General features: G+C 51.6%; 1 protein-coding gene across 4 annotated transcripts in view; it reads right to left on the bottom strand.

The window, feature by feature from the left end:
* The window catches only part of MCTP2 (multiple C2 and transmembrane domain containing 2), a 249,464-nt gene that overhangs the window by 150,927 nt on the left and 71,011 nt on the right, over positions 1 to 27,526 (bottom strand). For all 4 annotated transcript variants that reach the window (XM_017350418.3, XM_051822987.2, XM_070053489.1 and 1 more), the window contains exons 3-4: positions 12,014 to 12,076; positions 11,160 to 11,268 (exon numbers count right to left, since the gene is read on the bottom strand). In XM_017350418.3, the coding sequence (XP_017205907.2) occupies positions 11,160 to 11,268; positions 12,014 to 12,076 (172 nt within the window). The remainder of the gene's footprint in view (positions 1 to 11,159; positions 11,269 to 12,013; positions 12,077 to 27,526) is intronic.

Here is a 27,526-nt window from a genome sequence, read left to right as displayed (position 1 = left end):
GCGGCACAGTTTGTTCCAGAGGCGGCCTCTGGAATTCCACCCTTCTCCACCCTGCACCCAGCTGCACAGTCAGCGCACAGTGAGGGTGACGGCGTGGGGCTGGCATGACAGAGGGGACTGCCTGCATCGTGCTGGGGCTGCGATTAAGATGACGCCGCCAACTCGCGCACACGGATGTACGTGGAGACAGCTGAACACACACAGGCCCAGCCGCAGCCCAGGCGACGGAAGAAGTCAGGAAGAGGCCCTGCTCGAATCACCGCGGGTAACACAGCACACCCCCTCCCTGTTGGCAGAGCGGTGAACCACCCATCCAGCCAGCCACCGCAGGGAAGGCCCACACAAGCAAGGAGCAGTGACAGGGCAGCCTGGGGGGGTGGGAGGCGGCTTCCTGCAGACAACACACATGGGAAAGTCCCAGGGTGCCAGCCGCCTCACGGGGGTGGGGACGAGGGTCCACCAGCTCTGGAAGGCAGTGCTCGACCGAGTCCTAAGTCTGGGGCATACATCAAAGGCTACGAGGACAAGCACGCAGGATGCGATCTGTGTCGAGTGGCAAAGGGACAGACCCACACAGATTTCAGAGCTCAGCTCCACTCATTTGTAGGGGAGCCCGGCGTGATGCCAGATCCCGCAGAGGGCGGGGAGCAGCTCGCTGGGTCCCAGGCCGGCTGCGGGCTTCCCTAAGGCTGCTGCGCTCCTGAGTGAGGGACTGGTACCCTGGCCCAGCCGCTCCTGCTGTTCCCTCACAGCAGACCGAGGATCGCACGCCACCTGCTGTTCAAACGCGGCACTCCATGAGAAGCAAACCCCAAGTTCAGCAAAATAAACAGAAACACTCAGGATCATAATGCCCTGGACATTTTTCTAAAAACAGAAAACAAAAGGCCACAGAAACGAATTTGAGTGTTTCTACCATAAACAAACGGCAAAGGTTGGAAAAGATCGATGTTTAGTCAACTGGGACATTACAGAATGTATGCACCCATCAAAACATCCCAATGTAGCACATCAATATATGTAATTTTGTTAGAAATCTTTTATGCTATTAACTCACCAGGCAGAGTGACAGAGAGAGGGGGGAGCTCCAGTCCATCGGCCCACTCCCCAAAAGCCTACACAGCTTGGGCGGGGCCAGGTTAAAGCCAGGAGCCAGAAACTCAATGCAGAGGGAGGTAGCAGGAGCCCAAGTACTAGAACAATCACCTGCTGCCTCCCAGGGCATGCATTAGCAGGAAGCTGGAATTGGGGGTGGAGCCAAGACCCAAATCTTGGACATGGAAAGTGGGCATCCCAAGCAGTAGCTTCACCTTTAAACCAAACACCTGCGGGACATGAATAATTCATATCACTTACATTTTAAAAAATTAAAAGTGCTGACACAAACATTTTAAATTTTTTTGAAAGCCCGATTGTGCCATTGCAGCACAGTAAGTCAGTGTGCAGCTGACCTCTGGTGGAAAGACGACATCACTAGGAAGCCAAGGGAAACCAGGGGGCCAACGCCAACCACGAGCGCCTTCCAACAGGACACAGGCAGCACCCCCGTTGGCGGGGAGAGAAACATCTCATAGTCGGGCAGACAGCCACGCAGCTCCTATGCAACTGCTCTGAGCCAGCAGTCCAGGTAAGCCCGAGAGAAGCACAAAGCGTCCAGTCAGAGCAGAGAACAGACCCAGGTGCACGCCCCAGCAAAGCAAAGCACTTTGTGGCTACAGAACACTCCAGGCCTGGAGGATGGCAACTGTTCTTCAAACACGACTGAAAAGCACAACGCAGATTGCGAAGATGTGCAGACTGCTCCAGGGAAGATGTGCAGACTGGTCCAGGGAAAAGGAGCCACTGCCGAGGGTGGCACAGAACATGCACACGAGAGGCAAGTAGCGCACATCCAACACCCCGAGCAACCATCCAACACCCCGAGCGACCCAACAGCTCACATCCGACACACCCGAGCAACCCAGCGTACTAATACAAATTAAGACAAAAATGAGGCACCGCCTCCCTCCACCGATTTGGCAACAACATCCCACATCTGGCGTGGGTGAGGCGGACGTGGGCCACAGTGCTGCTGCCGGCACAGAGGACGGCACGTCTTTCTCACATGGACGCTGGCAGAGCTCTAAGGAGGTCCTTGAAACACTCCAATCACCTGGTAGGAAAAACACAACCCACCCTACCACACAACTCACAAAGGAACAACAGAGAAAGTTGTCTGAGTTTAGGCACAGGACACCTGCTGGGCTTTACCCTTTGTCATACCAATTCAGAACTGTGGCCCAGAACATTCACCAAAGTTCTCTGTACGTGCTGTTAAGCTGCCTTCTCACAATTCTCCTAGTACTCCAGGAAGAGAGAAGGAAAAAGCAGGTAACGAAGCCATCTAATAACCAGGTCCCATCTTCTTTTACCAGCGAAACATTGTAAAGGTCAGGTCCCTGCGGAACACTCAGCTCACAATCCCGGCGCCCCACAGCCGAGCTACGGTGCCCACTCCAGTCAGCTCAGGTCAGGCACGGTAACACCCGAGGCTGAAGCCTGGGTCAGATTTAAGATTGGGAAAAAAATGGAACCACCAGTCCACACCGTGTTGCTATTGGGGCAGTGTCTTTTGAAGCAGGAGGGAACTTTAAAAAGTCAGTGGGAAGTGAAAGTTTTTTAATTTATTGTATTTATTAGAAAGGCAGAGTTGGGGAGGGTAGGGAAAGAGGGGGAGGGAGGGAGAATAGAGAAGGAGGGGGAGGGAGGGAGGGAGGAAGAGGGGGGAGGGAGGGCTGGGTCAGTCCGAAGCCAGGAGCCAGGAGCTTCCTCCACGTCTCCCATGTGGGCGCGGGGGCCCAAGGACTTGGGCCATCTTCTACTGCTTTCCCAGGCCATCAGCAGGGAGCTGGGTTGGAAGTGGGGCAGCCAGGACATGAACTGGTGCCCACGTGGGATGCTGGCGCTGCAGGCGGCTGCTTTACCCACCACCCCACAGTGCCGGCCCCAAGTGAAATTCTAAGTAAGGCAATTTTGGTGCAAAGCAGCTTGAATGCCAAGCCTAGTGTCTTATAGCACGCATCTTGACCTACCTTTTTGAAGATGCTTCACATACTTGGCTTTAAAAAAATTTTTAACCTAAAAGCCATTTTCTTTCCCACAGAAAAAATGTAGAGAAAAAAAATAACCACAAAAAAGACCAAGTGTGGTCATTCACTAGACAATATAGCAACTAATGTTTATTGTATAAACTATGTTCTCCCGGCCACACACACACACACAAACACAATCGCCCCCACATACACAATCACCCCCACATATATACACACACATCAGCCCACATACACACATGTCACCCCTGCATATATACACACACACACACACACACAGCCCACCACCACCACCACCAGGCTCACAGGAAGCAAGGCCCAGCACCACCCTCGGCAGCCGTGTTCCACGTCGGGGGCTCTGCCACCCTCTGGTGCTCCCACCACTCCCAGGCAGGGCACAAAGGAGAGCGACCCCTCCAGGCCACAGGGGGGCGCAGGGAAGAGCTGCTGAGGACAGAGGGGGTGAATCCCCACGTGCAGCCCATCAGGAAGCCCCACGGCTGCGCCTGACCACAGCCCGGGGCTTCCTGTCCAGAAACGCACGCCAGCCGCCACTGGGCAGTGTGCTTCTCCCCAGGCCCAACACACAGCACCTTTTCTTTATGAGAACAAAATGTGCAATCAAACATCCTGCGCCCTAGAAATCAGCCTAGCTAAACGGCGAAATAAACCCAGGCTCGGGTCGGAGGCCGCCCCGGTGACAGCCGCACCCAGGCCGCAGCAGGCTTTCTGCACCACTGCAAGACCTGTCCTCTCCCCACTACGCTGCCCCATCCCTTGAAAATTACCTCCTGACACGTGTTTCTTCCTGTGGTTGGAAAATGGAGCTGAGCCACAAACAGATGTCGACTGCCTACCTGCGCTGGGAATGGAGAGGCACAGCGGTGTTCTGGGAGAGGCAGTCATGAGTTCCCACTGCCAAAAACGCACATCAGAAGACCTGCCCTGGACCCTGCTGCTGGAGTGACACTGGTGGCCTGGTGCTGTCACCAACACCTGCCAATGCCTTTGCATGCACACCTGCACTGCTGCAAAGTAGCCACCAGAGGGCAGCAGCAGCACAGTGTTCCTCCCGTGCACAAAGGACGCACAGGCCCTTGACATGTGGACCCTGGCTGTCCAGGAGGGAGTGCTTAGGACAAGAAACGCTCCTGCACCCGGAGCTGACGCTCAGGTTAGGCCTTGCATCCGGCCCTAGAATGCGCACAGGTCAGCCACGGTCCCTGCCCAGGGTCCTCTGTGTGTCCATCAGGACAGAACACAACAGTTAACAGGCAAGGGCTCAGGAACTGAAAATGCGTAGGCCTTCCTTGAAGAGAAAAGCAGCACTTGTGGAGCTGCCCGAAGACAGGAAGGCAGGCAATCAAAGGAGAGCGCTGGAACGAGGGAGAGAGGGGTGGGAAGAACAAAGGGCCGTGCAGGGGAGGGACAGCGGGGAGGCAGGAGCGTGGCAAGCAGATGATGCCCGGGACAGACAGCCCAGAAGCAAGTGGGCCGATTTCTGCCCCAGCCGACTCCAGGGAAGGGGAGCTCAGGGGGATTCCCGGCCAGCTTCCAGCAGTGTGGTCAGACTCACCCCTAGAGCGAGCGCCATGGCAACCAGAGTGTCCAGGAAGTGAGCAGGGCTGCTCGATGCAGCACTGAGCTCCCCCACACGGGGCCTGGTCTCGGAAAAGCTGACGGTCACTTGTCACTCACACACAGGGGCTTCCCGAGAACCCGGAAGTCACCTGCGAGGAGCAGTCTTGTCTATGTGGTCACATGTCCTCTGTCCACCAAATGACATCTCAGCTTTTTCTAATTTATTTATTTAATTTGAAGGCAAGGACAGCAGAGGGAGGGAGGGAGGGAGGCAGAGAGAGAGGGAGAGCGAGCTCTTCTGTCTGCTGGTTCACTCCTCAAATGCCCATAACATCCAGGTCTGGGCCAGGCCAAAGCCAGGAGCTCCATCCAGATCTGCACTGGGCCACCTTTTGCTGCTGTCTCAGGCACACTAACAGGAAACAAACAGAAGCAGAGTAACTGGGACTTGATGCAGCACTCCAGTGGGCTGTGTGTGTGTGTGTGCATTCTCTACAAAGGTCACAGAGCTGCGTGTAGATGTGAATTATCTATAAGGGGACAAGGGGTGCGGGTATGTGTGTGCATTCTCTATAAAGGACATAGGCACGTGTGTGTGTGTGTGTGTGTGTGCACCCATTCTCTACAAGGGACACAGGAGTTGACAACTGAAGACCCTGGGACACCTCGTATGCAACACCACCAGTCTGCTCCTCACCCAACTCCACTGCTAATCACGCCCGGGCTCCCTTCAGATTCCTCCAAAGAACAATTAGCAGGTGATGTCACCCAAGCCCAGGAAACCTCAAAATCCCACCTTGACTCTGTAAGACGAGGGCCCTAGAGGCGGCGCTCCCGGCACTCACGGAGTCGGCTCGCTGGCCCCGGCCCCGGCCCCTGCCAGCCCCTGGGCTGCACAGCTTCGCCCCAGCGGCTTCCCAACAGGCAGAGCAGCTGCAGTCCCGAGATTCAGTCGCAAGCCCTACTGATACTTTCAGAAGTGTGCTTGTTTACTGACTTCCTTACTTGAGAGGCAGAGAAAAGTGCAGACAGAGAGTCAGCTCCTGTCTGCTATACAATCCCCACATTCCCACAGCAGCCCAGTTAGGGACAGACCCAAGCCAGGGACCAGGAACTCAGCTGGGTCTGATGGCTGGCAGCAGCCTGGATACCTAAACCATCACCACTGCCGCCCAAGTTGGCATCGGCAGGAAGATGGAATCGGAAGACTTAAATGTAGGACCCAAGCTTGTTGACAGGTATCTTAATCATTAGCCAAATGCCTGTGCTGTTAGAACTCTTAAAAGAAATAAAAACACAACTAAACTCCATAAAGAGGAATGATATATAAACACCCCTATATCCAATAAATCAATATTTTCTCATAACAAAAACGCATTGCCCATTCCCTGGTTTTATTGGTGACTTCTACCAAAGATATTTGGGAAACACCGATATCAATAATGCAGAAACTGTTTTTAGCACCCTCTCTTGAGATTTCTCATGACCGTCTTTAACTGAGCTGGATATGATTTTTCATGCCATTGCCCAGTGAAATTTCTAAAATTGCCATTTTTAACACCCAATTATCTCCAGGTTTTCCTGAACTATTTGATGCCATATTAGAAAGATAGGTTCATTGAAAGCATGAGTTTCAATTCTTTTTTTTTTATTTTTTTGACAGGCAGAGTGGACAGTGAGAGAGACAGAAAGGTCTTCCTTTTGCTGTTGGTTCACCCTCCAATGGCTGCTGCGGCTGGCACAAAGCGCTGATCCGATGGCAGGAGCCAGGTGCTTCTCCTGGTCTCCCATGGGGTGCAGGGCCCAAGCACTTGGGCCATCCTCCACTGCACTCCCTGGCCACAGCAGAGAGCTGGCCTGGAAGAGGGGCAACCGGGACAGAATCCAGCACCCCGACCGGGACTAGAACCCGGTGTGCCAGCGTCGCAAGGCGGAGGATTAGCCTAGTGAGCCGCAGCGCCGGCCGAGTTTCAATTCTTGATCACTGCCCAATTTCCTTTGTTCTAAACGTTTTAACTCTAGAAAAAAAGTTTATTTTAAAGCAAGAATCCAAAATTCAGATCATGAAATTCTAAACAGAGGTTGGCAAGTGTTGACCCAATGGTCAAATGCAGCCCATGGCCCATTTTTGTAAATGAACTTTTGCTGGCACAGAGCCACACCCACCTGTGGCCATACTGTGTGTGGTGGCTTTCCGACCAGCACTGCTGAGTGGTTGTCTCTGAAACCTTAAATATTCACTATCCGCATGTCGTTTTCCATCTCAGCTCTAGACAGAAAGCTCCACACCAAATGTTCACGTAGCCACCCAGAGAAAACGCTAAGCTCTTCTTTATCAGAGAATGACCCTTTGAAAATGGTTTTTCTCCCCAAAAAGCAATCAGAAACAGAGACCATAGACCTGAAAACCAAGATCCTATAGCCATGCCTCTGCCATCAAGCGTGAAACACTCAACACCTGAACACTGACCTAATTAACCTCAAAGATTCATCAAAACCATGAGAAGCCACACAGGAGAAGTATCATTCGGATGAACTCTGAAAATGAATTTTGAATTCAATCAACTATTGGTCTTCTATCCACAGAATTCGAAAACATGTTATGTAACATTATGTCAAATAGCTCATGGAAAATGGAATGGAAAATATGAATGTATTTTGCTTCAAAAATCTTTTACAATCTGTGCTCAGATATTTTTGTACCAAAAAAAACTCACTTTTATTTCCATTTTTCCTCAAAATTTTTGAAATGCCCTAGTACAGAATGTATACTGTGCCTGCACAGCTAATTCTAAAGTACTTTTACACTGAGTCCTTCCGCACAGGACACAGTTCCCAGTACCTAATTATGTTAACACCAAGTTGGGTTAATAACTGCATTACATTGAGAGAACACAAATTGAGCAAAACTCAAAACACGCACTGGAGAACGGACCGCTGTAGGGCGAAGCCCCTGACGTGAAACAGGAAGGGGAGTGGACTCTCCCCACCTGGAGAAGCACTGCGTCTCCCCTGAGCCACGGCCCTCTGCGGGTGGTGACAGCCGAGCGCCACGGGATGCCTGGGGACCTGAGGCATCGGCACTACCATCCCCTGAATGCTTGTTGGAAATGCAGATTCTCAGGCCATGTCTAACCCAGACCCTGCATCACACACTCGGGGAGTGGGGCTGTGGGGTGCGTGCTTTCCCGAGCCCTCTGGGAAGCTCTGACTCTCAGGCTGACGATGACGACGGCATGAAGATTCTGCAGCTGCGGTGGGTTCCGTGGAAGACCACGCTGCCTGGGTCAGCGACCTGGGTGCTGAGTGGGAGCTCCTGTGGCAGAACTGCATGCCCTGTCCAGTCCACAGTGGACCCTCAACTGCTGTCTCGCCTTGAGTAGGCTAAAGGATCAGATGCACATCACTCACTTGATCCTTGTGACAATCAAGTAGAAATCAAGCTCGCCTCAGTGTAGCAGACCACACTGCACCCCACGCCATGAAAATGAACGTGTTGGGAACGGGTTCTTTTCTAAATAGATAATGATTAACCTTCACTGTAAATAACAGAGACAGGGACAGGCATTATTGTTGCAAAGGGAACAGGAACTGGGGGAAAACCTTTTTATGACCTGGACTCTGTATTGGCAAACATACGTGGATGAGATTAGATTACACAAGACCAGAGCCAAGAGCACATTTGATGCTTCAACTCTAATGGAACTGCAGAGAGAGAGGACGTCGGCTGGGACAGGAACGCTCTCCTGTGGTCTTGAGACAGCAAGGCCTGGAGCGAGTGCACACACACCCTCCCCCTTCACCGACTTTGTGTCACGGCTGCACCACCCATCAGGTGTACTTAGGGGCCACCCACGAGGAACCTGCTGTAATGGATGCAGACTCTCAGCCAAGGGTAGACTCCATCTATCTACCATCAAGGTTCTGATCTTTCTCAGGGGTGATGTAGCCTGCGAACTCCCATCGATGAGGGAGACAGAACCAGAAAAGATGAGAAACACTGGAAAAGGGGCAGCCAGCCTGGAGAGGAATTCCAGGGCCTAACTTTCACACCACTGGGGGATCCCAGAAGTTTAGAGTGGGTAGAGTGTTTCAAAGGCGTAGAACACTTTCTTTCTAGAAATGCTAAACAGTCTCTCCCGAATGCTCTCCTAATCCTCAGCTGTCACAAAGTGCACGACAATGGTGGACAGGAACAGCACCTGGACGCCGTGTGACCTCAGAGAGAGAGTCAAGGTGCTCCTGGGTGGTGACTCTCTGTGGCTAAAGGGCCCTGGGCTTGAACTCACTTCTGATGTGAGGTGCTGTCTGCTCGCATCACCAGCAGCAGGAGCTTTATCTGTTCAATGGACACATCATGGTGATTACCGAACACAAGGGGCGAATTGCTGTTTTCATAGGGAAAAAAAATTTACCAATGATGCAAAAATGAAATTTATCACTGTTTTGAAAAGCTACATTAGAGAGAAATTCTGTTTAAGAAACTAAAAGGGGCCGGCACCGCAGCTCAATAGGCTAATCCTCAGACTGCAGCGCTGGCACCTTGGGTTCTAGTCCCAGTTGGGGTGCCGGATTCTGTCCCAGTTGTTCCTCTTCCAGGCCAGCTCTCTGCTGTGGCCTGGGAGAGCAGTGGAGGATGGCCCAGGTCCTTGGGCCCTGCACCCGCATGGGAGACCAGGAGAAGCACCTGGCTCCTGGCTGCGGATCAGCGCAGCACACCAGCAGCAACGCACCAGCCATAGCGGCCACTTAAGGGGTGAACCAATGGAAAAAAGAAGACTTTTCTCTCTGTGTCTCTAACTCTGCCTGTCAAAAAAAAAGGAAACTAAAAGGACATCCTTCACAAAGCCCTGGAAGGTGGAAGGCAGATTAACAAATGAGCCCATCACCCAGAGGTGAGCCAGGGCACAAAGGATTCCAGGCAGAGATGGGGTGAGGGGACAGGAGAGTGTGTGGAGTTCAATCATAGGGCCTCCGAGTTTGGAGGCAGCGGGGCAGGAAGCAGGAGGTGGCCTGAAGAGCTCCCTCTTGGGGTGAGAGATTGGTTTAGCACCTGCAGGGCAGCTCAGCTGGCCAACAGTGCCCTCTCCCTTGAGGCTAAGCCATAGCAGGCAGAGTTGCTGCAGGATAGGCAGGTCCAGGGAGCAGGAGCAGGGGCAGGGGCAGGGGAGGGAGGGGGCAGCAGGAGGGGAGGCGGGGGCAGGGGCAGAGTCAGGGAGGGAGGCCCCTGTGCCTGATGGCAGCCAGGAGGTGTGAAGTCATCCTGAGCTCCTGGCTCACCCTGTCTGGCTGCATTTCCCACGCTCTCACCACCTCACCACCAGGAGCAGAGCAGCTGCCACAGGGGACGACCAAGCTATGAAGATGAAGACGCCTCTGGGGAGATCCAAACAGGCCGAAGAAGCCAGGTCCACAGGGAGAGGCAGCCAATGCAATACGCGGATATCCAGGCGCTGGAGCACCGAGCAGGAGACGTAATACCCAGCAGACGCAGATGCAGACAGCATCCTCTCACCCACCGAACAAGGTCAGACAGCTACAGAAATCTTTTAAGAAATGTCCACTCAGTAGCTAAACAGAGTAACACGATATTAACAGTGGAGAATACGGGCAGCTGGGAGACTGAGCTGAGGACTCCTCTCCAAGAGCAAAACATGAGGAGAACCAGCAAAGAAGGGAAAAGCCCTGAACGTCAGGTCACGGAACCCCAAGGCCCTCCCTTCCCGGGAAAGTGTCCCAGAACAGAGAGGGAAGCAGCGGCAGAGGGCATGGAACAGAACCTGAAGCCAGACGCAGAACCCTTCAGCAGGAAGAGGCTTCGACTACGAAACACACAGATATAAAAAGACAACAAAGAGAAAAGAAACATACAAGGAAAATCAAAGCTCATGGAAGGTGGACTATTTTACAAATTTGAAATTCATGCATAATTTTTTCATCATACACATTTGTCACACTTTTTGTATCCTGTTTATGTGGATTTCAAAAATGTCTGTACTAAAATAAACTGATAGTTTAATTACATGTTTACACAAACTGTGCTACTTATGAGAGGCAGACAGAGCAAGGGACAGGGAGAGAAAGCGAGAGAGCGCACCCCCAACCACTGGTTCACCCCCCCAAATGCCCCATTCTAAAACAGCTTTCCTGATGATCACTAGTTGATTTTCTTACTTTTTAAAATTTATATAAAAGGAACAAACTTCAGGTCTTTCATTTATACACTTTTAGGAGCACGACACCTCCCACTGCACCCCCTCCTTTTCTTATTTTCCCTTTATGACGACATACTTTCCACTCTTCCTAATCACAAGCTTAACCCCCACTAAAGAAAGAACAAGTAGAAAAGCTGCTTCAGCAAGGCTCTTTGGGCTGAAGGAGTTCGTGGTAAAGGCCTTGTGCCTGCAGAAACCCTGACCTGAACCCCATTGTGCCCTGAACCCCGCCGAGGCTGGCGCCAGGGTACAGAGGAGGCGGCCCCTGGCTTACCGCAGCGATCCCGCACGACCAGGTTGCGGCCTTCCTTCAGGTGTATGGTGAGGAGGTAGGCAAAGGGGCTCTGGAGGCTGCTCACGCAGTCGCCTGCTTCCCCAGCAGCCTGTGGACCGAGAAGACAGGGAGGTTAGCAGGGGGAAGGACCAGGCACCAGTGCCTCAGAGATGCTTCTAGTAATGGGGCACGGGGGGGCTACAATGGCACAGTGTCCCCGCCAACCCTCGTAGACACCCAGCACCCATCACAACATCCCCGTCCCCAACCTGCTAAGCCCACATGCCCACCTGGCACGTGCTCCTCCCCGGGAGCACCTGGTCACTCCAGGTGAGTCCAGCACCCAGTGCTGGTGACTCCCCTTCCCCCACACTCTCCTCTCCCCCAAACCCAGCGTGCATCAACTCCTATAGACTCTGGGGTCTAATTCCAGTCCATTTCTGAGTATTTATCATAGGATCAGCCAGTCCAATTTTTTGGTGTGTTTCCTCAAAAGGAAAGGAGAGAGAAAACCATTTGTCATTCGTTTATCGGACATTCAATTAATCGACCGTGTGGCTCAAGTTGCCCTTGGCAGCCCTCTTTGCAGAGCTTCAGAAATCCTTCAAGATGGCTTTGTCTCCGCCACAAACTCACTCAACTCCACAGATACCCTATATTTTTAGAAGAATCTATGCCGGTCTGGCCATCAACAGATACTGAATTAATGATCTCCAGCTTAAATCTGCAAGGTGCGTTTTTCTAGGTAGATATCGCTTTGCATTCTTTAGAAACAAGACAGGCCAGGAGGTGTGAATCCTATTGGATGAGAAACATTTATAACAGCAAGTGTTTGCTTTTTAGGAGTCACTCACAGATTGATCTTCAAAATTCTGAGATGTCATAGAGGCATGCAGGTCCCCCGTTCCACTGAGCTTCTGCAGATAGAGAGAAAACAAAGCCTGCTTTATGGAAGCAAGTGAGAATCAGCCCTCCCAGGCAGCCTCTCGCAGGGCTTTCCTCTGCAAGTCTGGTGTTGGCGTGGCCAGTTTCAGTGTGTGGGCTGCCTTTGTTTCTGTGGCAAGAGCTGATGAGCTGAGTTGGCCCCGGGCATCTCTGGCTGCACCCTCTGTTGCCTAAGACAAAGTCGATTCCATTCCACTCTCCTGTTGGCCCACTAGGGCATCCCTGCTTCACCCATGTGCTTGGCAGGCAACAGCTTTGGCCCAGCAAAGCAACTTACACAGCCAAGCCATTGTGTCTGGTCCCTCCTGGGACACCTGCCTGGTCCCCAAGGAGACGTGGGCCCCTCAGGATGCAGAGCACTGAGCAGGTCCACTAGGTAGGTGACATTTCCTCACGTGACATGAAAGAACCCCCCCGCCCCAGTCCTTGTGAGTTGTAACTGTGCAACAGTTGAACATAAAATTAGGAAATGCAAATCGGAATAAATGACCTTGGATTAAGAGGTGTCTGCTTCCCAGTCTAAGCCTGTACTCCCAGACTCAGGAAGCGATTGCGATTAAGGCTGCATCGCTCCGTGGTTAACGTGGTTAGCAGCAAACTTCTCACCATCTCCTGTTTCCTGTGCACACAGAGGGGCTCCAGAAATGCCGAGGACCTTGTGGGGCCGCCCGGAGGACAGCTGCCACAGGGAAGGGCAGGGTGGCGTGGACAAGAGAAAAGGCTTTGCATCCATTTGAGGATGTCTGTGTTCGGCACCCAGCACAGATGTTCTTACGTGAAAAGGAGGATTTTCCCCTCCAAATGAGGCGGGGTGACCCCGAGACTGTGGGCCTGTTTGGTAATGGGGAGCAGGCTGCAGAGGGGCCTCAGACCACCAGGACCCCCTGGGGGTAGAGACCAGGACTGACACTGATGGCCTGAGTCCTCTCCCCCGCAGTGACCGCGGGGAGGCCCCCAGCCCGGCTCAGGGTGCCTGCCTGTGGGACGGTGCCTCCCAAGACTCCCTCTGTTGCTACTGCGGGGCTTCGGGCAGCAGTGGAAGCCAGCTCCGGAACAGGGGGTTGGTGAGGAGCTGCCAACAAGCAGGGGCTCTCCAGCCAGCACCTCTGCCGGCAGTGACATCGAGACGGTCTCAGCCGGGCAGCAGTCAGTCCTGAGCACGAGCAACCTGGCGGCCACACCGTCCCTCCACCAGGAGGACCCAAGGCTCCAGCTCTCGCTTGCAATGTGTGGCTCCCACAGCTGCTGCCTCCTCACCAGCCTTAGGAGGGATGACATCACCACCGTTCAACTGAGATGAACACGCGTGGGACCACGGAGGAGCTCAGACACTGAGCGTTCAAGGGCCCGTGCACTTCAGCCCCTGCATCTCCCTGGCCCTAGGTAGAAGAGCCCTGACTCGCCGAGTGGGGCTAGGCTCACAGCAGAGCAAGTCGAGAGAGGAGGCAGCGGGCCCTTCGCCGCAGCAGCCTTGCCCTCTCATTCTCGGCATATCCCGTGCGTGTCGTGAGTAACAGACGCCCTGGAGAGCGGGGCAGCACTGTCTGAAGCCCTCCCTATGACAGGGACCAGAACCTTTCTCAACCCTCCCAACTCAAAAGGGTTTTACATCACGCAGTCTCATTTGTGAGCAATCAAATCGATTCCTGCCCAATGGACACCGCCACTATCCACACCTTCACACACAGGAGCCAGCAGCAGCCAGCACTCTGATGTCCCCTTTCCCAAAAATTATGATGCCAGTGTCCACTTTTATGAAGTGAATCAATGCCACAGGTAACCAATGCTGCTTGAAGACAATCCCACAAAACTAGCGGGGCTGGGGCCAGAATTTCTGCTTCAGGCATATGGTGTTCGCCAAGGATCATGATGATCTGGTATCTTATACCTTGGAGCAGTGAAGGGGATGGCTGGGTCTTAGGCCACATCACCCCTCAGACCTGGCAGCCTTGTGTACCTCCCTAGGTTGGCCTCACTGTACCTAGTGACGTTAATGAACGACAGAATTAGTCCACGTCTCCAACCATCATTTATGTGCAACCAAAAATGAGCTCAGAACATTCAAACAGGTTGTAAGTGTTCCAATTACAACAATGCGCAGATTCAGCGAGAGGAATGACATTAACTCAACATTATGGCCAGTCGCAGTCACCGAAAAGTCACACAACTTAAAGTTATGGTTCCCACAGCCACTGTAACTGTCACACACCATATATACAGTCCAAGGCAGGGAAGCAATTACCATAAAGAGCAGCAAAATGTTCCATATGCACGAGAGAACCAGGCTACAGCTGCCGAGGGACATATAACTCGGCCCATTTCCTACACTCCTGGGGACAGCCTAAGGTGTTATCTGCTCTGCTCCGCAGAATAGCCCTATTATTTTCACCTTTTGTGTAAACCTAGTAACTACATCAATGACCTAAATTGGCATTTATTCTTTCCTTTTTTTTTTTTGGACAGGCAGAGTGGACAGTGAGAGAGAGAGACAGAGAGAAAGGTCTTCCTTTGCCATTGGTTCACCCTCCAATGGCCGCTGCGCTGCAGCCAGCACACCACGCTGATCCGATGGCAAGAGCCAGGAGCCAGGTGCTTCTCCTGGTCTCCCATGGGGTGCAGGGCCCAAGCACCTGGGCCATCCTCCACTGCACTCCCTGGCCACAGCAGAGAGCTGGCCTGGAAGAGGGGCAACCGGGACAGAATCCGGCGCCCCGACCGGGACTAGAACCCGGTGTGCCAGCGCCGCAAGGCGGAGGATTAGCCTAGTGAGCCGCGGCGCCGGCCTAGATTGGCATTTGACAGAGCACAATTATTACTTGTCTTGACTCCAAGCACACCACTATCATTAGAAGATTTTTTTTTTTTTTTTACATTCTCAGAAGGCATTATCAAGTCCTTTTTTTCAGTTTTAAGAAATTTCAGTGCTAGGCATTTGACACAGTGGCTAAGATGCCACTTCAGGTGCCTGGGTTTGAGTCCCAGCTTCACTTCCAATTCCAGCTTCCCGAGAACGTGCACCCCGGGAGGAGCCGATGGCAGGGCAAGCGCTTGTATCCCAGCCATCTATGTGGGAACTCAGCTGGAGTTCAGGCTCCGGCGTTAGCTGGTCCCTCCCCAGTTGTCGTAGGCATCTTGGGAGTGAACCCACAGATAAGATTTGTCCCTGTCTCTCTGCCTGTCAAATTAAAAGATTTAAAAAGTAACGCATGGATGGGACCAGCGCCGTGGCTCACTTGGCTAATCCTCCGCCTGAGGCACCAGCATCCTATATAAGCGCCAGGTTCTAGTCCCGGTTGCTCCTCTTCCAGTCCAACTCTCTGCTGTGGCCCGGGAGGGCAGTGGAGGATGGCCCAAGTGCTTGGTCCCCAGCACTCACATGGGAGACCAGGAGGAAGCACCTGGCTCCTGGCTTCAGACTGGCACAGTACCGGCCATAGCGGCAATTTGGGGGGGGTGAACCAACAGAAGGAAGACCTTTCTATTTCTGTCAAAAAATAAATTAAAAAAAAATCAACGTATGGTAAAATTTACCTTTTGCATGGATCTGATTTCCATGATTTTTGACACACACATATTTTATACACATATATTTGTATATATTTTATGTGTATATATATTGTTATGTGTACATATTTGCATAACCCCTACCACAATCTGGATACAATCGTGTCCGCCACCCAAAATCTCCTTTGTGTCTCCCACTGGGGTCAAATCTCAGGTAGCCAAGACCGGCATCTGTCTCTCAGCACAGTGCCTTCGCAATCAACCCACACTGTCATCTGGCTCATTCCTTCCTATGACTGAAAACTGTTCCCTGCACAGGTAGGGGACAGCTTGTTTATCTATTGAGCAGTAGTTTTAACAACCTCAAATTATTTTAAAATACATACTCGGGAAACAAGGCCCAACTATGAAAAGTAAAGCTAATAAATGTGAACATAATTGCTGAACTCGCAAAGATAGTGAGTTTGCAGGTATTTCCACCCTAAATTCCTTGCTAAACTGAAATCTGTATGAATATACACTTTGCATTTACTTAACCTATGATCCCCCATCTACAAGAATGCAAATTTATTAACATTTAGCAGGATATGGAAGATAAAAGAATGGGCAGATTACTAAAAATTGAAATCTTCTCCAGTCATCCAGGATCTTGAGAGTGAAAAGCCAATGTCAATAAACAACATTTGCCTCGTGTTCACACTGGACATAACTAAACATCACCACCCTTGTGGCTACCAGAAGATCTCACCTTGTGAGACACACAGGAAGCCAAATTGTAAACCTTGTGAACAATCACTGGCTGGTTGTATTTTGCCAGAAGACATTAATCCACATTGAGAAAAGCTAAGTGTGAGGCCGGCGCTGTGGCACAGTGGATTAAAGCCCTGGTCTGAAGTGCTGGCATCCCATATGGGTGCCGGTTCTAGTCCCAGCTGCTCCCCTTCCGATCCAGCTCTCTGCTGAGGCCTGGGATAACAGTAGAGGGTGGTCCAATCCTTGGGCCCCTGCACCTACGTGGGAGACCCAGAAGTAGCTCCTGGCTCCTAGCTTTGGATCGGCACAGCTCTGGCTGTTGCAGCCATCTGGGGAGTGAACCAGTGGATGGAAGACCTCTCTCTACCTAACTCTTTCAAATAAGTAATTCTTTAAAAAAAAAAAAAAAAAGGAAAGAAAAGCTAAGTGTAAGAGTAACACGTTTGCTGTGAAGATCACTTATATTATCTACAATACCGCTCTATTAAGTAGATGAGCACAGTTAAGGATATATATATATATATTTAATTCTGCAACCTGGAGCTAGGCTATTGAGAGTATGAACATGTAAGGAGTGACAAATACCAATACCATAGAAAGTGATAAAATCAGTAGCAGGGATCAGATGGCCTGTTAGTAGCAACTGGACACAGTGATGGAATAAGGAATGAGTTACTTGGAAATGAGAGGTCAAATTGGAATGTGTTCAGAAAAAATCAGGCCCATGCAAGGGCTGAGTCTGTTCCCATTCAATTGTTACAACACTTTCCAGAGGTTATAGGTCATATAGTCAAGGTGTGTGGATTTAGCTGCCTCCCACCCCCAGTCTGGTCTCTAAAAGGAATTACCCTGAGGGACTGACTCTCTAATCTAGCATGCAAAACAGAAGGCGTGCATGTATGCGAGTGCACGCCTATGCCCTACTTACCCACATGATGGTATAAGACAGCAGTCAGCAGAGTACAGCTGTGAACCAAACCCAGCCTACCTCTTACTTCCTAGGAATAATGGAAATACTGCCCTTTCATTTGTATTTACCTATGGCAGACTTCATGCTAGGACACCAGGACTGAGTGGCTGAAGCAGATACCTCGCTAAACCATTCTATTTCCTGGTCCTTTAGCAGAGTCTCCCAGGCCTTCACAGAGTGTCAGGATAACTGTCCACTGAGTGTCCACAGTTATAAAGCTTGTTAGTAACAGGTGCCTTAAAGGAATAATGAGTCCCAGGGCCGGCGCTGTAGCACAGTGGGTTAACACCCTGGCCTGAAGTGCCGGCATCCCATATGGGTGCCGGTTCTAGTCCTGGCTGCTCCACTTCCCATCCAACTCTCTGCAGTGGCCTGGGAAAGCAGTGGAAGATGGCTCAAGTCCTTGGGCCCCTGCACCCGCGTGGGAGACCGTGAAGAAGCTCCTGGCTTCGGGTCTGCGCAGTTCGGCCATTGCGGCCAATTGGGAAGTGGACCATTGGATGGAAGACCTCTCTCTCTCTGCCTCTCCTCTCTGTAAAACTCTGACTTTTGAATAAATAGGTCTTTAAAAAAAAAAAAAGGAATAATGAGTCCCTTCATATGTGCTTAGCATGGCCTAATTTCAAATACAAGAGTGTTCAAAAAGTTTGTGGAAAATTCAATGCAAAGTTTGTAGGGGGCCAGCACTGTGGTACAGCAGGTTAAGCTAACACCTGAAACACCAGCATCCCATGTGGGCATCAGTTCAAGTCCTGGCTGTTCCATTTCCAATCCAGCTCCCTGCTAACGTGCCTAGAAAAGCAGCCGAAGAAAGCCAAGTGCTTGACCACTTCACCCATGTGAGAGACCTGGATGAACCTCCTGGCTCCTAGCTTCGGCCTGGCTCAGCCCCGGCCATGGTGGCCATTTGGGGAGTGAACCAGCAGATGGAAGATCTCACTCTGCCTTTCAAATAAATATTTTTTAAAAAAGTTCATAGAGATGTAAAAATAAATGGAAACCCATGCATAAGACTTTTCATCTCAGAAAGCTCTCCATGAGCTTTTTAAAAGCATTTATTTGAGGCCAGCACGGCGGCTCACTAGGCTAATCCTCCACCTTGTGGCGCCGGCACACCGGGTTCTAGTCCCGGTCGGGGCGCCGGATTCTGTACCGGTTGCCCCTCTTCCAGGCCAGCTCTCTGCTGTGGCCAGGGAGTGCAGTGGAGGATGGCCCAGGTACTTGGGCCCTGCACCCCATGGGAGACCAGGAAAAGCTCCTGGCTCCTGCCATCAGATCAGCGCAGTGCGCCGGCCGCGGCGGCCATTGGAGGGTGAACCAACAGCAAAGGAAGACCTTTCTCTCTGTCTCTCTCACTGTCCACTCTGCCTGTCAAAAAACATAAATAAATAAAATAAAAGCATTTATTTGAAATGGAGAGAGAGATTAAGAGATCTTGCATCTGCCCGTGCATTCCCAACTGCTGGTAGCAGCAAAGGCTAGGCCATGCTGAAACCAGGAGCTCAGAACTCCACCTGGGTCCCCACATGGGTCACAGGGACCCAAGTACTTCAACCATCAACTGCTGCCTCCTGGAGTGAGCATTAGCAAGCAGCTGGAACTGGGAGCAGAGCTGGGACTTGAACCCTGCACTCTGACACAGGGTGCAGGCATCCGAAGTGGCCTTCTTAACCTCTGTGCCAAGGCCTGTCCCATCCGTGAACTTTTTAAAACACCCCCCGTATGCCCTACTATTGCCTGCTTATCAGGAGCCCACCAGTTAGCATTATTACCATCAATTTATGATCAGAGAAGGTAGAGGTAGGAGGCTTCAGTGGTCACAAAGGGAAGCCAGAGAGGCCTCTGTGAGAGTCCTCGGTATTCTACCTTTCCACCACAGCACAACTGTGCCGAGACTCCAAACCTGGTACACCTGGCCTGCCACACCGGGAGGCAGCACCACGCAGCGGTAAACAAGCTTCGATTCATAAAGACCTGGAATCGAATCCCACCTCTGCTGCTTCCTAGCTCCGTGCCCTTGAAAGATTGACTGAAAAGTCTAAGACATGAGAGTAAAAAAGACACTGACTTATAGGCTGATGGGAGTAAAATGAACTCATTCAAAAGATGTTTCCTGAACATCTCTGGGCCAGACACGATGCTAGGTACGATCTTTGTACATAGATTAGATAGCCAGATGAGACAATATTTCTATGGCACTTAGAGTTCCTTACACCTAACCTCTCAAAAGTGGCATTAAATTAGTGCTGCTCTTCTCTTACAATATTTGTACTTTTAAAACAAGGGATGTGTTTAGGCAGGGTGCAGCAAAACACTGGATGAGGGTGGCCAGCAACACAACTCCACCCTCAATTCCCACCCTCGTGCGTGCCCTGCTGATGCGGTCACCATCGCAAAGGTAAAGTTCTGGCTGAGGGACCTCAGTGTGCTGCCATGTGCCTTTCCATGCCTGGACCATCAGCCATTGGTGCACACTGCCTCACTGCCCGCCCCACGGCCAAGCTTCTGCCAGCTGCTGGTCTCAGTGTCTGCAGAAGGGCCCGAGACCACCACCAGCAGCACCACCCATGAGCTGACCCACTCCTCCTGCCTGGGAGTGACACAGCTGAGCCTTTGGGTCCCTTGGCATCCTGCTTCTCCAGTGCACCTGGTGGCCATTAATCTACTGGAGCTGCAGGGCAGGATGGGAAAGCCCAACTGACACAACCTCTGCCCCCCACCCCCCACCCCTCGGCTGTTCTCCTGTGCTCTTCTGGAGACACGCGGGGTTCACTCCTGCCAACAGGAGCCTTTACACTGTTTTGTTTCTCACCTTCTGAAGTGTTTCATTATTTTTGTTCCTCCTCAAAGGCACACAACTGGCTTTCTGCGTAGTGCTTCCCTTCCCAGAAGAGGCCCTTTGTGGAACATACTATTCAAAACAGTAGTACCCAGTGCCCAGCACCCCCAAGCACTCTACCTGCCTCATTTCCCTCCATGATCATTGCAATACTCTGACCACTGTCTTCAGCCTACCACCCTGCTGAGGGGGAGGACCTTTGTCTGGTCAACTACTGTGTTTCTAGTGACTATGTCTGAGCTAGCACAAAGCAGGTAGGTGCTCAAGAGATGGGGAATGAGAGAAGACGGGAGGAGGAAGCCAAGCCCAGGAGGACCCTGGGTCCTGGCTGACATACCCAACACCAGGATGTGGAGGTGTGATGTCTAAGAACAAAACAGTAAAGGACTTAAGTGTGGTGTGGAGCCATTGACGCCCTTGCTTCGTTCTGCAAACTGGGGCTTGTGTCTTCTCCCCGTGGTTAATCACTTGGCTTCTCTGTGGTTACCAGGCTGAAGCTCTGTGGTTGCCAGGCAGAGCTTCTGGGAATATCCCAATGGGGAACTTCTGTACCACAAAGCTCACCCCACCTAACGTAAGACAGCACCAAACCCAGCTGTTTCTCTAACTGCCCAGAAAAATCCCGAAAGGATAGACCTCATGTGGAAATGAATAGATCGTGGTGGGGACAATAAGCCTTCCACTCGTGGTCCAGTAACAACTGACCCTGAAAAATAAGCCATCCAACCACTACATATCACGAAAGGGGCACAGCAAACACAGAAAAACACCTGCCTGTGGTCAGTACCTTTAGGGGAATCTCCAGTTTCTCAGAGCCACACCCCCAGACTGTTCAGGGCACCGGCTTGAGGTTCAGATGGTTTTGGGCTTAGATTCCGGCTTTGAAGCTTACTAAGTGGGTGGCATCAGGCAAGGCATTAATGCTCCCTAAGCCTAACAAGTTATGGGGGCTGGCGCTGTGGCACAGGTTAATCCGTCTGCAGTGCTGGCATCCCATACGGGCACCGGTTCAAGTTCCGGCTGCTCCTCTTCCGATGCAGCTCTCTGCTATGGCCTGGGAAAACAGCAGAAGATGGCCCAAGCACTTGGGCCCCTGCACCTGCATGGGAGACCCAGAAGAAGCTCCTGGCTCCAGATCAGACCGGCTCCGGCCACTGTGGCCACTTGGGAAGGAAACCAGAGGATGGAAGATCTTTCTGTTTCTCTGTAACTCTACCTCTCAAATAAACAAATTAAATCTTTAAAAAAAAAGTTAAAAATAACTACATTAACAAGCACAACCAGAGAAATAGCAGTGAGTACTCATAGGCTAAGAGCTTTCTATTTTCCTGGCCTCTCAAGCATGCAAGTTAATTACTGCACACTCCTCTTTGCCTCACTGAGTCTCACCCCCGAAAGGAGTCCTCTTCAAGCCTTCCCTGACCACCCCTCCCAGAGCTCCTCTCCCTTCTCCTCCAACTGGTAGGGGAGACACTGCCAGCTAGTGCCAGTCATTATCTCCAATATCCGAATCTAATCAAGTCCATCAACAACCCTGAGGACAGAAACCAAAAGAAATTTACTTCCTAGATGCATCACTGATTTTATAGGGCACATAAAAGGCACTTTTAAAAGGACTGCTAAAGCAAGGCTCACTGAGGAAGGAAGTTTTGGCAGGAGGAGAAGTAGCAAAGAAAAGAAAAAGTAAGCTCCTCTCCTGAGCTTTAGTTTTAGCTTCATCTCATAATCAGCCTCTTCGGAAAATTTTTATTTTATTTATTACTTTACTTATTTGGGAGAGAGAAAGAGACAGAATGCTCCAATTCCATTCACCGGTTCACTTCCAAACACCCAGAAGGGCTGAGCAGGAGTCAGGAGCAGGAGACACAACTCAAGTCCTCCAGGTGAGTGGCAGGGAAACAGCACTTGAGCCATCACTGCTGTCTTCCAGGGTCTGCAGTCAGGGACCAGAGCTGGGTACCCCACCATGAGACATGGGTGTCTTAACTGCTGGACTAAACACCCACGTTGTGAACATTTTTGGAATACAGATAACCCACAAGGGCTTACCCAACACAGCTGACTTTCTCACAGCTCCCAGAACACCAAGCATTGCCTTATGGCTTGAAAATCAACTGTGGAAGTAATCTACATCCAGGCATTTTCATATGGACAAGGTTTACAGAAAGACTGGGAGAAAGAGAAAGGCAGGTACCATGTCTGCTCTTTAGGGGCTTACCACAGACAAAAGAGACAGACTTCCAAACTAACTAGCTATGGGCAAGTCCCACCATGCAGGGTGGGACTGGCAGTATTCCACAGTGCCACAGAGGCCAAAGCCCCAAAGACAAGAACAAGGAGAACACAATACAAAACCACTGTCTAAGGCAGCCCAGCCTGTCGTGACCAAATACTGCTGACTGGGGACTCAAACAGAAAATTTCCCCACAATCCCAGAGGCTGGAAGTCCAGGATGAAGGGGATAGACAAGTCGGCTCTTGGCGAGGGCTCACTTGCTGGCTTGCAGGTGGCCGCCTTCTTGGTCCTCCCATGGTGGAGAGGGTGCACTCTGGTATCTTCCGTTCTGTAAGGGACACCATATCGATCAGCTCAGGACTTGGCGCTTATAGCCTCAGTTGATCTTAATCACCTCCTAATGGCTGTATCTCCGGTAAGTCACATGGGGGAGCAGAGCTGCAACACAAGGTATTTTATGGATGGGAGGGGAGGTTTGCGGACACTGGTCAGCCCATAACAACTCATCAGCTGTCAGAGCCCAGGAAAAGTCACTTATAGGAGACAGCACAGTTGCCAGGCCACCAGGACTGGATATCAGCATGACAGAAAGTGATGGTTTGCACCTAATAAAACCATGAGATCCTCAGAAAAAAAGGGTGCAGTCACACAAAGAATCCTCAGGAAAAGTTAGCACTTGGTCAGTGGGCAGAGGACCTGGGCCACAGGAGTTTAGGAATCCTGGCTTCGGGGGAGGCAGGAGGGCCAGCATCATGGCACAGTCAGCTAAGCTGATCTTTGCAACACCTGCACAATCCACATTGGAGCACACGTCTGAGTGCCAGCTGCTCTGCTCGTGATCCAGCTGCCTGTTGATGCACCTTGCATGGCAGCAAGTGATGACCCAATACTTGGTCCCTGCCACCCGTACGGGAAATCTAGATGGCATTCCTGGCTCCTGACTTCAGCTTGTTCCAGCCCTGGTTTCTATAGTCATTTGGGAGTGAACTAGCAGATGGAAGATCGTTCTGTCTCTCCCTGTCACTATGCCTTTCAAGCAAATAAATTTTTTTGACAGGCAGAGTGGACAGAGAGAGACAGAGAGAAAGGTCTTCCTTTGCCATTGGTTCACCCTCCAATGGCCGCCATGGCTGGCATGCTGCGGCCGGCGCACCGCACTGATCTGAAGGCAGGAGCCAGGTGCTTATCCTGGTCTCCCATGCCAGTGCAGGGCCCAAGGACTTGGGCCATCCTCCACTGCACTCCCTGGCCACAGCAGAGAGCTGGCCTGGAAGAGGGGCAACCGGGACAGAATCCGGTGCCCCGACTGGGACTAGAACCCGGTGTGCTGGCGCCGCAAGGCGGAGGATTAGCCTATTGAGCTGCGGCGCCGGCTATAAATTACTATCTTTAAGGAATGCTGGCATCATCGGCTGGGCAGGCTTGCAATCGTGGGCAGGTGTAGGTGCAGGTGCCCCTGAAGTGTGTGTCAAGTTCTCACTTGCAGCTCAGTCCTTACGTGAGATGGATCTGAGCCAACGTTCTTCAGTGAGAACTCATCCATTCCCCCTTCGCAGCGATTCATTTCCACAGCTAGGATTCTGACCCGACTTCTCAGGGAGGCCGACTTTCACAGGAAGTGAACTGACAAACATCCTTCAAGTATTTCTAGGCCCCGAGATGATGGTTTCTCCCAGACAGTTAATGACTCAGCTGTCAATCATGATATGACTGCCAAAGTGACAACAATGAAGAGTGGATGAGCTGTTTCATGTCAGAGGGGATGCTGGAGCCTAGACAGTGTTTCTCACTGCAAACTCCTGGTGATGGGTATTTGGAGCTTAGTCTCACAGCCACGTGGCTCTCGTGAGTCAGTCCTGAGAGCTGGTAGCCAACAGACCATGGATACAAGACATGGAGCATGGGGGCCTTCTCCAGCCTGGGTGAAAACCTGTCTCAGAACCTGAGCCTCCCCTTTGACACATTTACCCTTTGGATTCTTCCCCTTCAAATCTCTACACAGAGCACACTGAGCTTTGTGGTGTGAGCCTGAAGGCAGGGTGATGACAGTGACTGTAGAGTTGGGAAAAGCTCCATGGAGAAGGAAGACTTCACTTGGCCCTTGGAGAATGAGAAGAATTGGGCCGGCACTGCGGCGCAGTGTTACCTTGTCATCTGCAGTACCAACATCCCACACTGGCACTGGGACCAGCATCCCATACCGGCGCTGGTTCAGTCTTGGCTGCTCCACTTCTGATCCAGCTCCCTGCTAATGTGCCTGGGAAAGCGATGGAACATGGCCCAAGTTCTAGGGCCCCTGTACCCATATGGGAGACCTGGAAACTCCTGGCTTCAGCCTGGCCCAGCCCTGGCCATTGTGGCCATTTGGGGAGTGAACTAGTGGATGGAAGATCTTTTTTTTTTTCTCTTGACAGGCAGAGTGGACAGTGAGAGACAGAGAGAAAGGTCTTCCTTTTTGCCGTTGGTTCACCCTCCAATGGCCGCCGCGCCCAGCGTGCTGCGGCCTGCGCACCACGCTGATCCGATGGCAGGAGCCAGGTACTTCTCCTGGTCTCCCATGGGGTGCAGGGCCCAAGCACTTGGGCCATCCTCCACTGCACTCCCGGGCCACAGCAGAGAGCTGGCCTGGAAGAGGGGCAACCGGGACAGAATCCGGCACCCCGACCGGGACTAGAACCCTAGCCTAGTGAGCCGCGGCGCCGGCCAAGGATCTTGTTCTGTCTCTCCCTCTCTCCAATTCTGACTTTCAAATAAATAAATCTTTAAAAAAGAATGAGAAAAGTTTCCACAAAAGGAGGGTGCGGTGGATCAGGGAGAAGCAAAGCCACATGAGTGGGGTCAGTGGCAGGTGCACAGATCCTGACATGTGATTAAAGCACCGGTCTACCATCTGGACAGGTTTCTGGCTAGCACGGCTGGGAGAAGGTGTTGTTGATACTGCCGTGAAGCAGTGGCTGCATTTGGGAGGGCCCTCTCAGGAGACAGTGGACTCCGTAGAGACAGGATCAGACAGGTTTCCACAGGATACGAAATGCAGCGTCAGTCTGAGGCTCAGGAGATCTGGCAGAATCCTCTTCGTCCAACGTTTCTTTCACCTATGTCTGTGTTCTGCCCTCTGCGTGTGCCGCCAGTTTGAAAGCACGCACCAGGAGTCCCCGGCCTCTCCCTGCCCCCCCACACCTCACAGTCCTTCCTTTTCCTTCATCCTTGCTTCCTTCCCTCACGTTCTACCCCAGTTTCCCATGCTTCGCTTTGCTGACACAGATGGAACTGGAAAGCGACTGCAGAATTCAGACATTACTGATCTCTGGGTCCTGTCTCCTGGCTGCAGGCTTGGCCTGGCACCAAACCAACACAAAGCAGGCGAGACAAACCCCGAATGGGGCCCTCAGACCACAGATGTTCCTTGTCTCGCTTCTTCTGAAAAGCCAAAAACAGAAGCAGAGGCCGCAGCGACACCGGACAAACATCCGATCATCCTGGTCGTGGGCAGGGCTTGTCACACACCTACCCTACTTCCCACCCTCTTCATTTCTTCCTCCATTCCACAACAGTTACAGAGAGATGTTGGCTGTTCACCCAGAAGACACGGAGGAGTCAAATCCAGGATAAAGATTAAGCAACTGCAAAGTTCTCAGATGACGTAAATTCAGCAGGACTTCTGCCGAAGATGGATAGAAATAGGTTTAGATTTAAAAGGATACAAATAGGATGAAAATAGGTTAGAAGGATAGAAATAGGTTCAGATTTAAAATTAGCAGCAAACGTGGGCAGAAAAGTCTACACCTGTTTAATCTGCTCTCTAATCTCGGTTCACATTACATAAAAGGAGATTTCATGTAGAATACAATTTTTAAAATGTCAACTCTAAAAAATATATATTTATTCATGCTAGAGGCAGAGAGACACCAAGTCAGGCAGACAGACATAAAGCACTGGAGGCATAGAGAGACCAAGTCAGACAGACAAAGTGCTCTGTTCTGCTGGTTCACTCCTCAAATGTCTGCAATGGCCAGGGCTGGGCCCAGGAGATGGGACCTCAGTCCAGATCTCCCATGAATGTGGCAGGAACCCAACTCCTTCAGCTACCAGTGCTGCCTCCTAGAGTCTGCATCAGTAGGAAGTGGATGTCAGAGCTGGGACTTGACCTTCAGCACTTCCATATGGGACACAAGCACCTTCACCAGCGGCTGAGCCACTAAGCCCAATGTCTGCTCCAGAAACGTTGATTTTAATTAACTTATAGATGGGAAAGAACTCACAGCGAGAACACTGACAGAAGCTCTTTAACCTGAATGCCCACATACTATCCCGGATTTTTTTATTATTATTAAACAAATATTGGATGAGTGCATGCTTTGTGCCAGGCCCTTATTTAAATAAGACAAACTGGACATGCCTCCCAGGGGGCCGACTCCCTGCCCGAATACAGCTTGGCAAAGGAGATAAGGAAGGGAGTGGGTCTTCGTGTGACAGGCTCTGGATCATCAAGCAGTGTGAGAAACCCACCAAAATGAGGAGTCGGGGAGTAACAGGCAGGATGGGAGGACGCAGGGCAAAAGTGTACAGCTGACCACGGTGGCCTGGAGGTCTGACAGCGGCAGTCCAGCCCCTCTGCACCTGCAGAGCTGCCACCATGCAGCCGAACGGCACTCAGGCAGCAGAGCCTCCATGCGGAAGAAAGACCCAGTCTCTCCATCTTATACCACCTAGGGCAGCATGAGACAAACAAGGATTCTCTTTCACAAACAAAGGTTTAGAAAAAAGTGGCTGAGCTAAGAGAGGAAATGCAATGATCCGGAATAACCTGTTCCTGAAAAACTCTTACTCGGGGCTTTCTGCATCTGTCCTGGAGAGGAGAGAACAGCCATCGCCATCCGCTGCCCATCTGGTGTCCCTGACCCAGCCCTCCACCTGAGCAGTGTCAACCAACACATCACAGCCTGAGCACCTAGACACAAGCACACGCGCACCACCCCAGCCTCAGCATCCGCACGGCAAGCCTGTGTTTGCCGTGTCTCCTCACCTGGAAAATGTGCTGCCCTAGGCAGCGGCATGGACACTGCCTCGCCTGCTCCGCGCCCACACCTCGATCTCCTGGGCCAGGTGTTAAGTGAGGAC

The sequence above is a fragment of the Oryctolagus cuniculus genome, chromosome 12 (genome assembly GCF_964237555.1).
Source record: "Oryctolagus cuniculus chromosome 12, mOryCun1.1, whole genome shotgun sequence".
In the NCBI taxonomy this organism is placed as follows: Eukaryota; Metazoa; Chordata; class Mammalia; order Lagomorpha; family Leporidae; genus Oryctolagus; species Oryctolagus cuniculus.
This window is presented reverse-complemented; position numbering and strand designations above follow the sequence as displayed.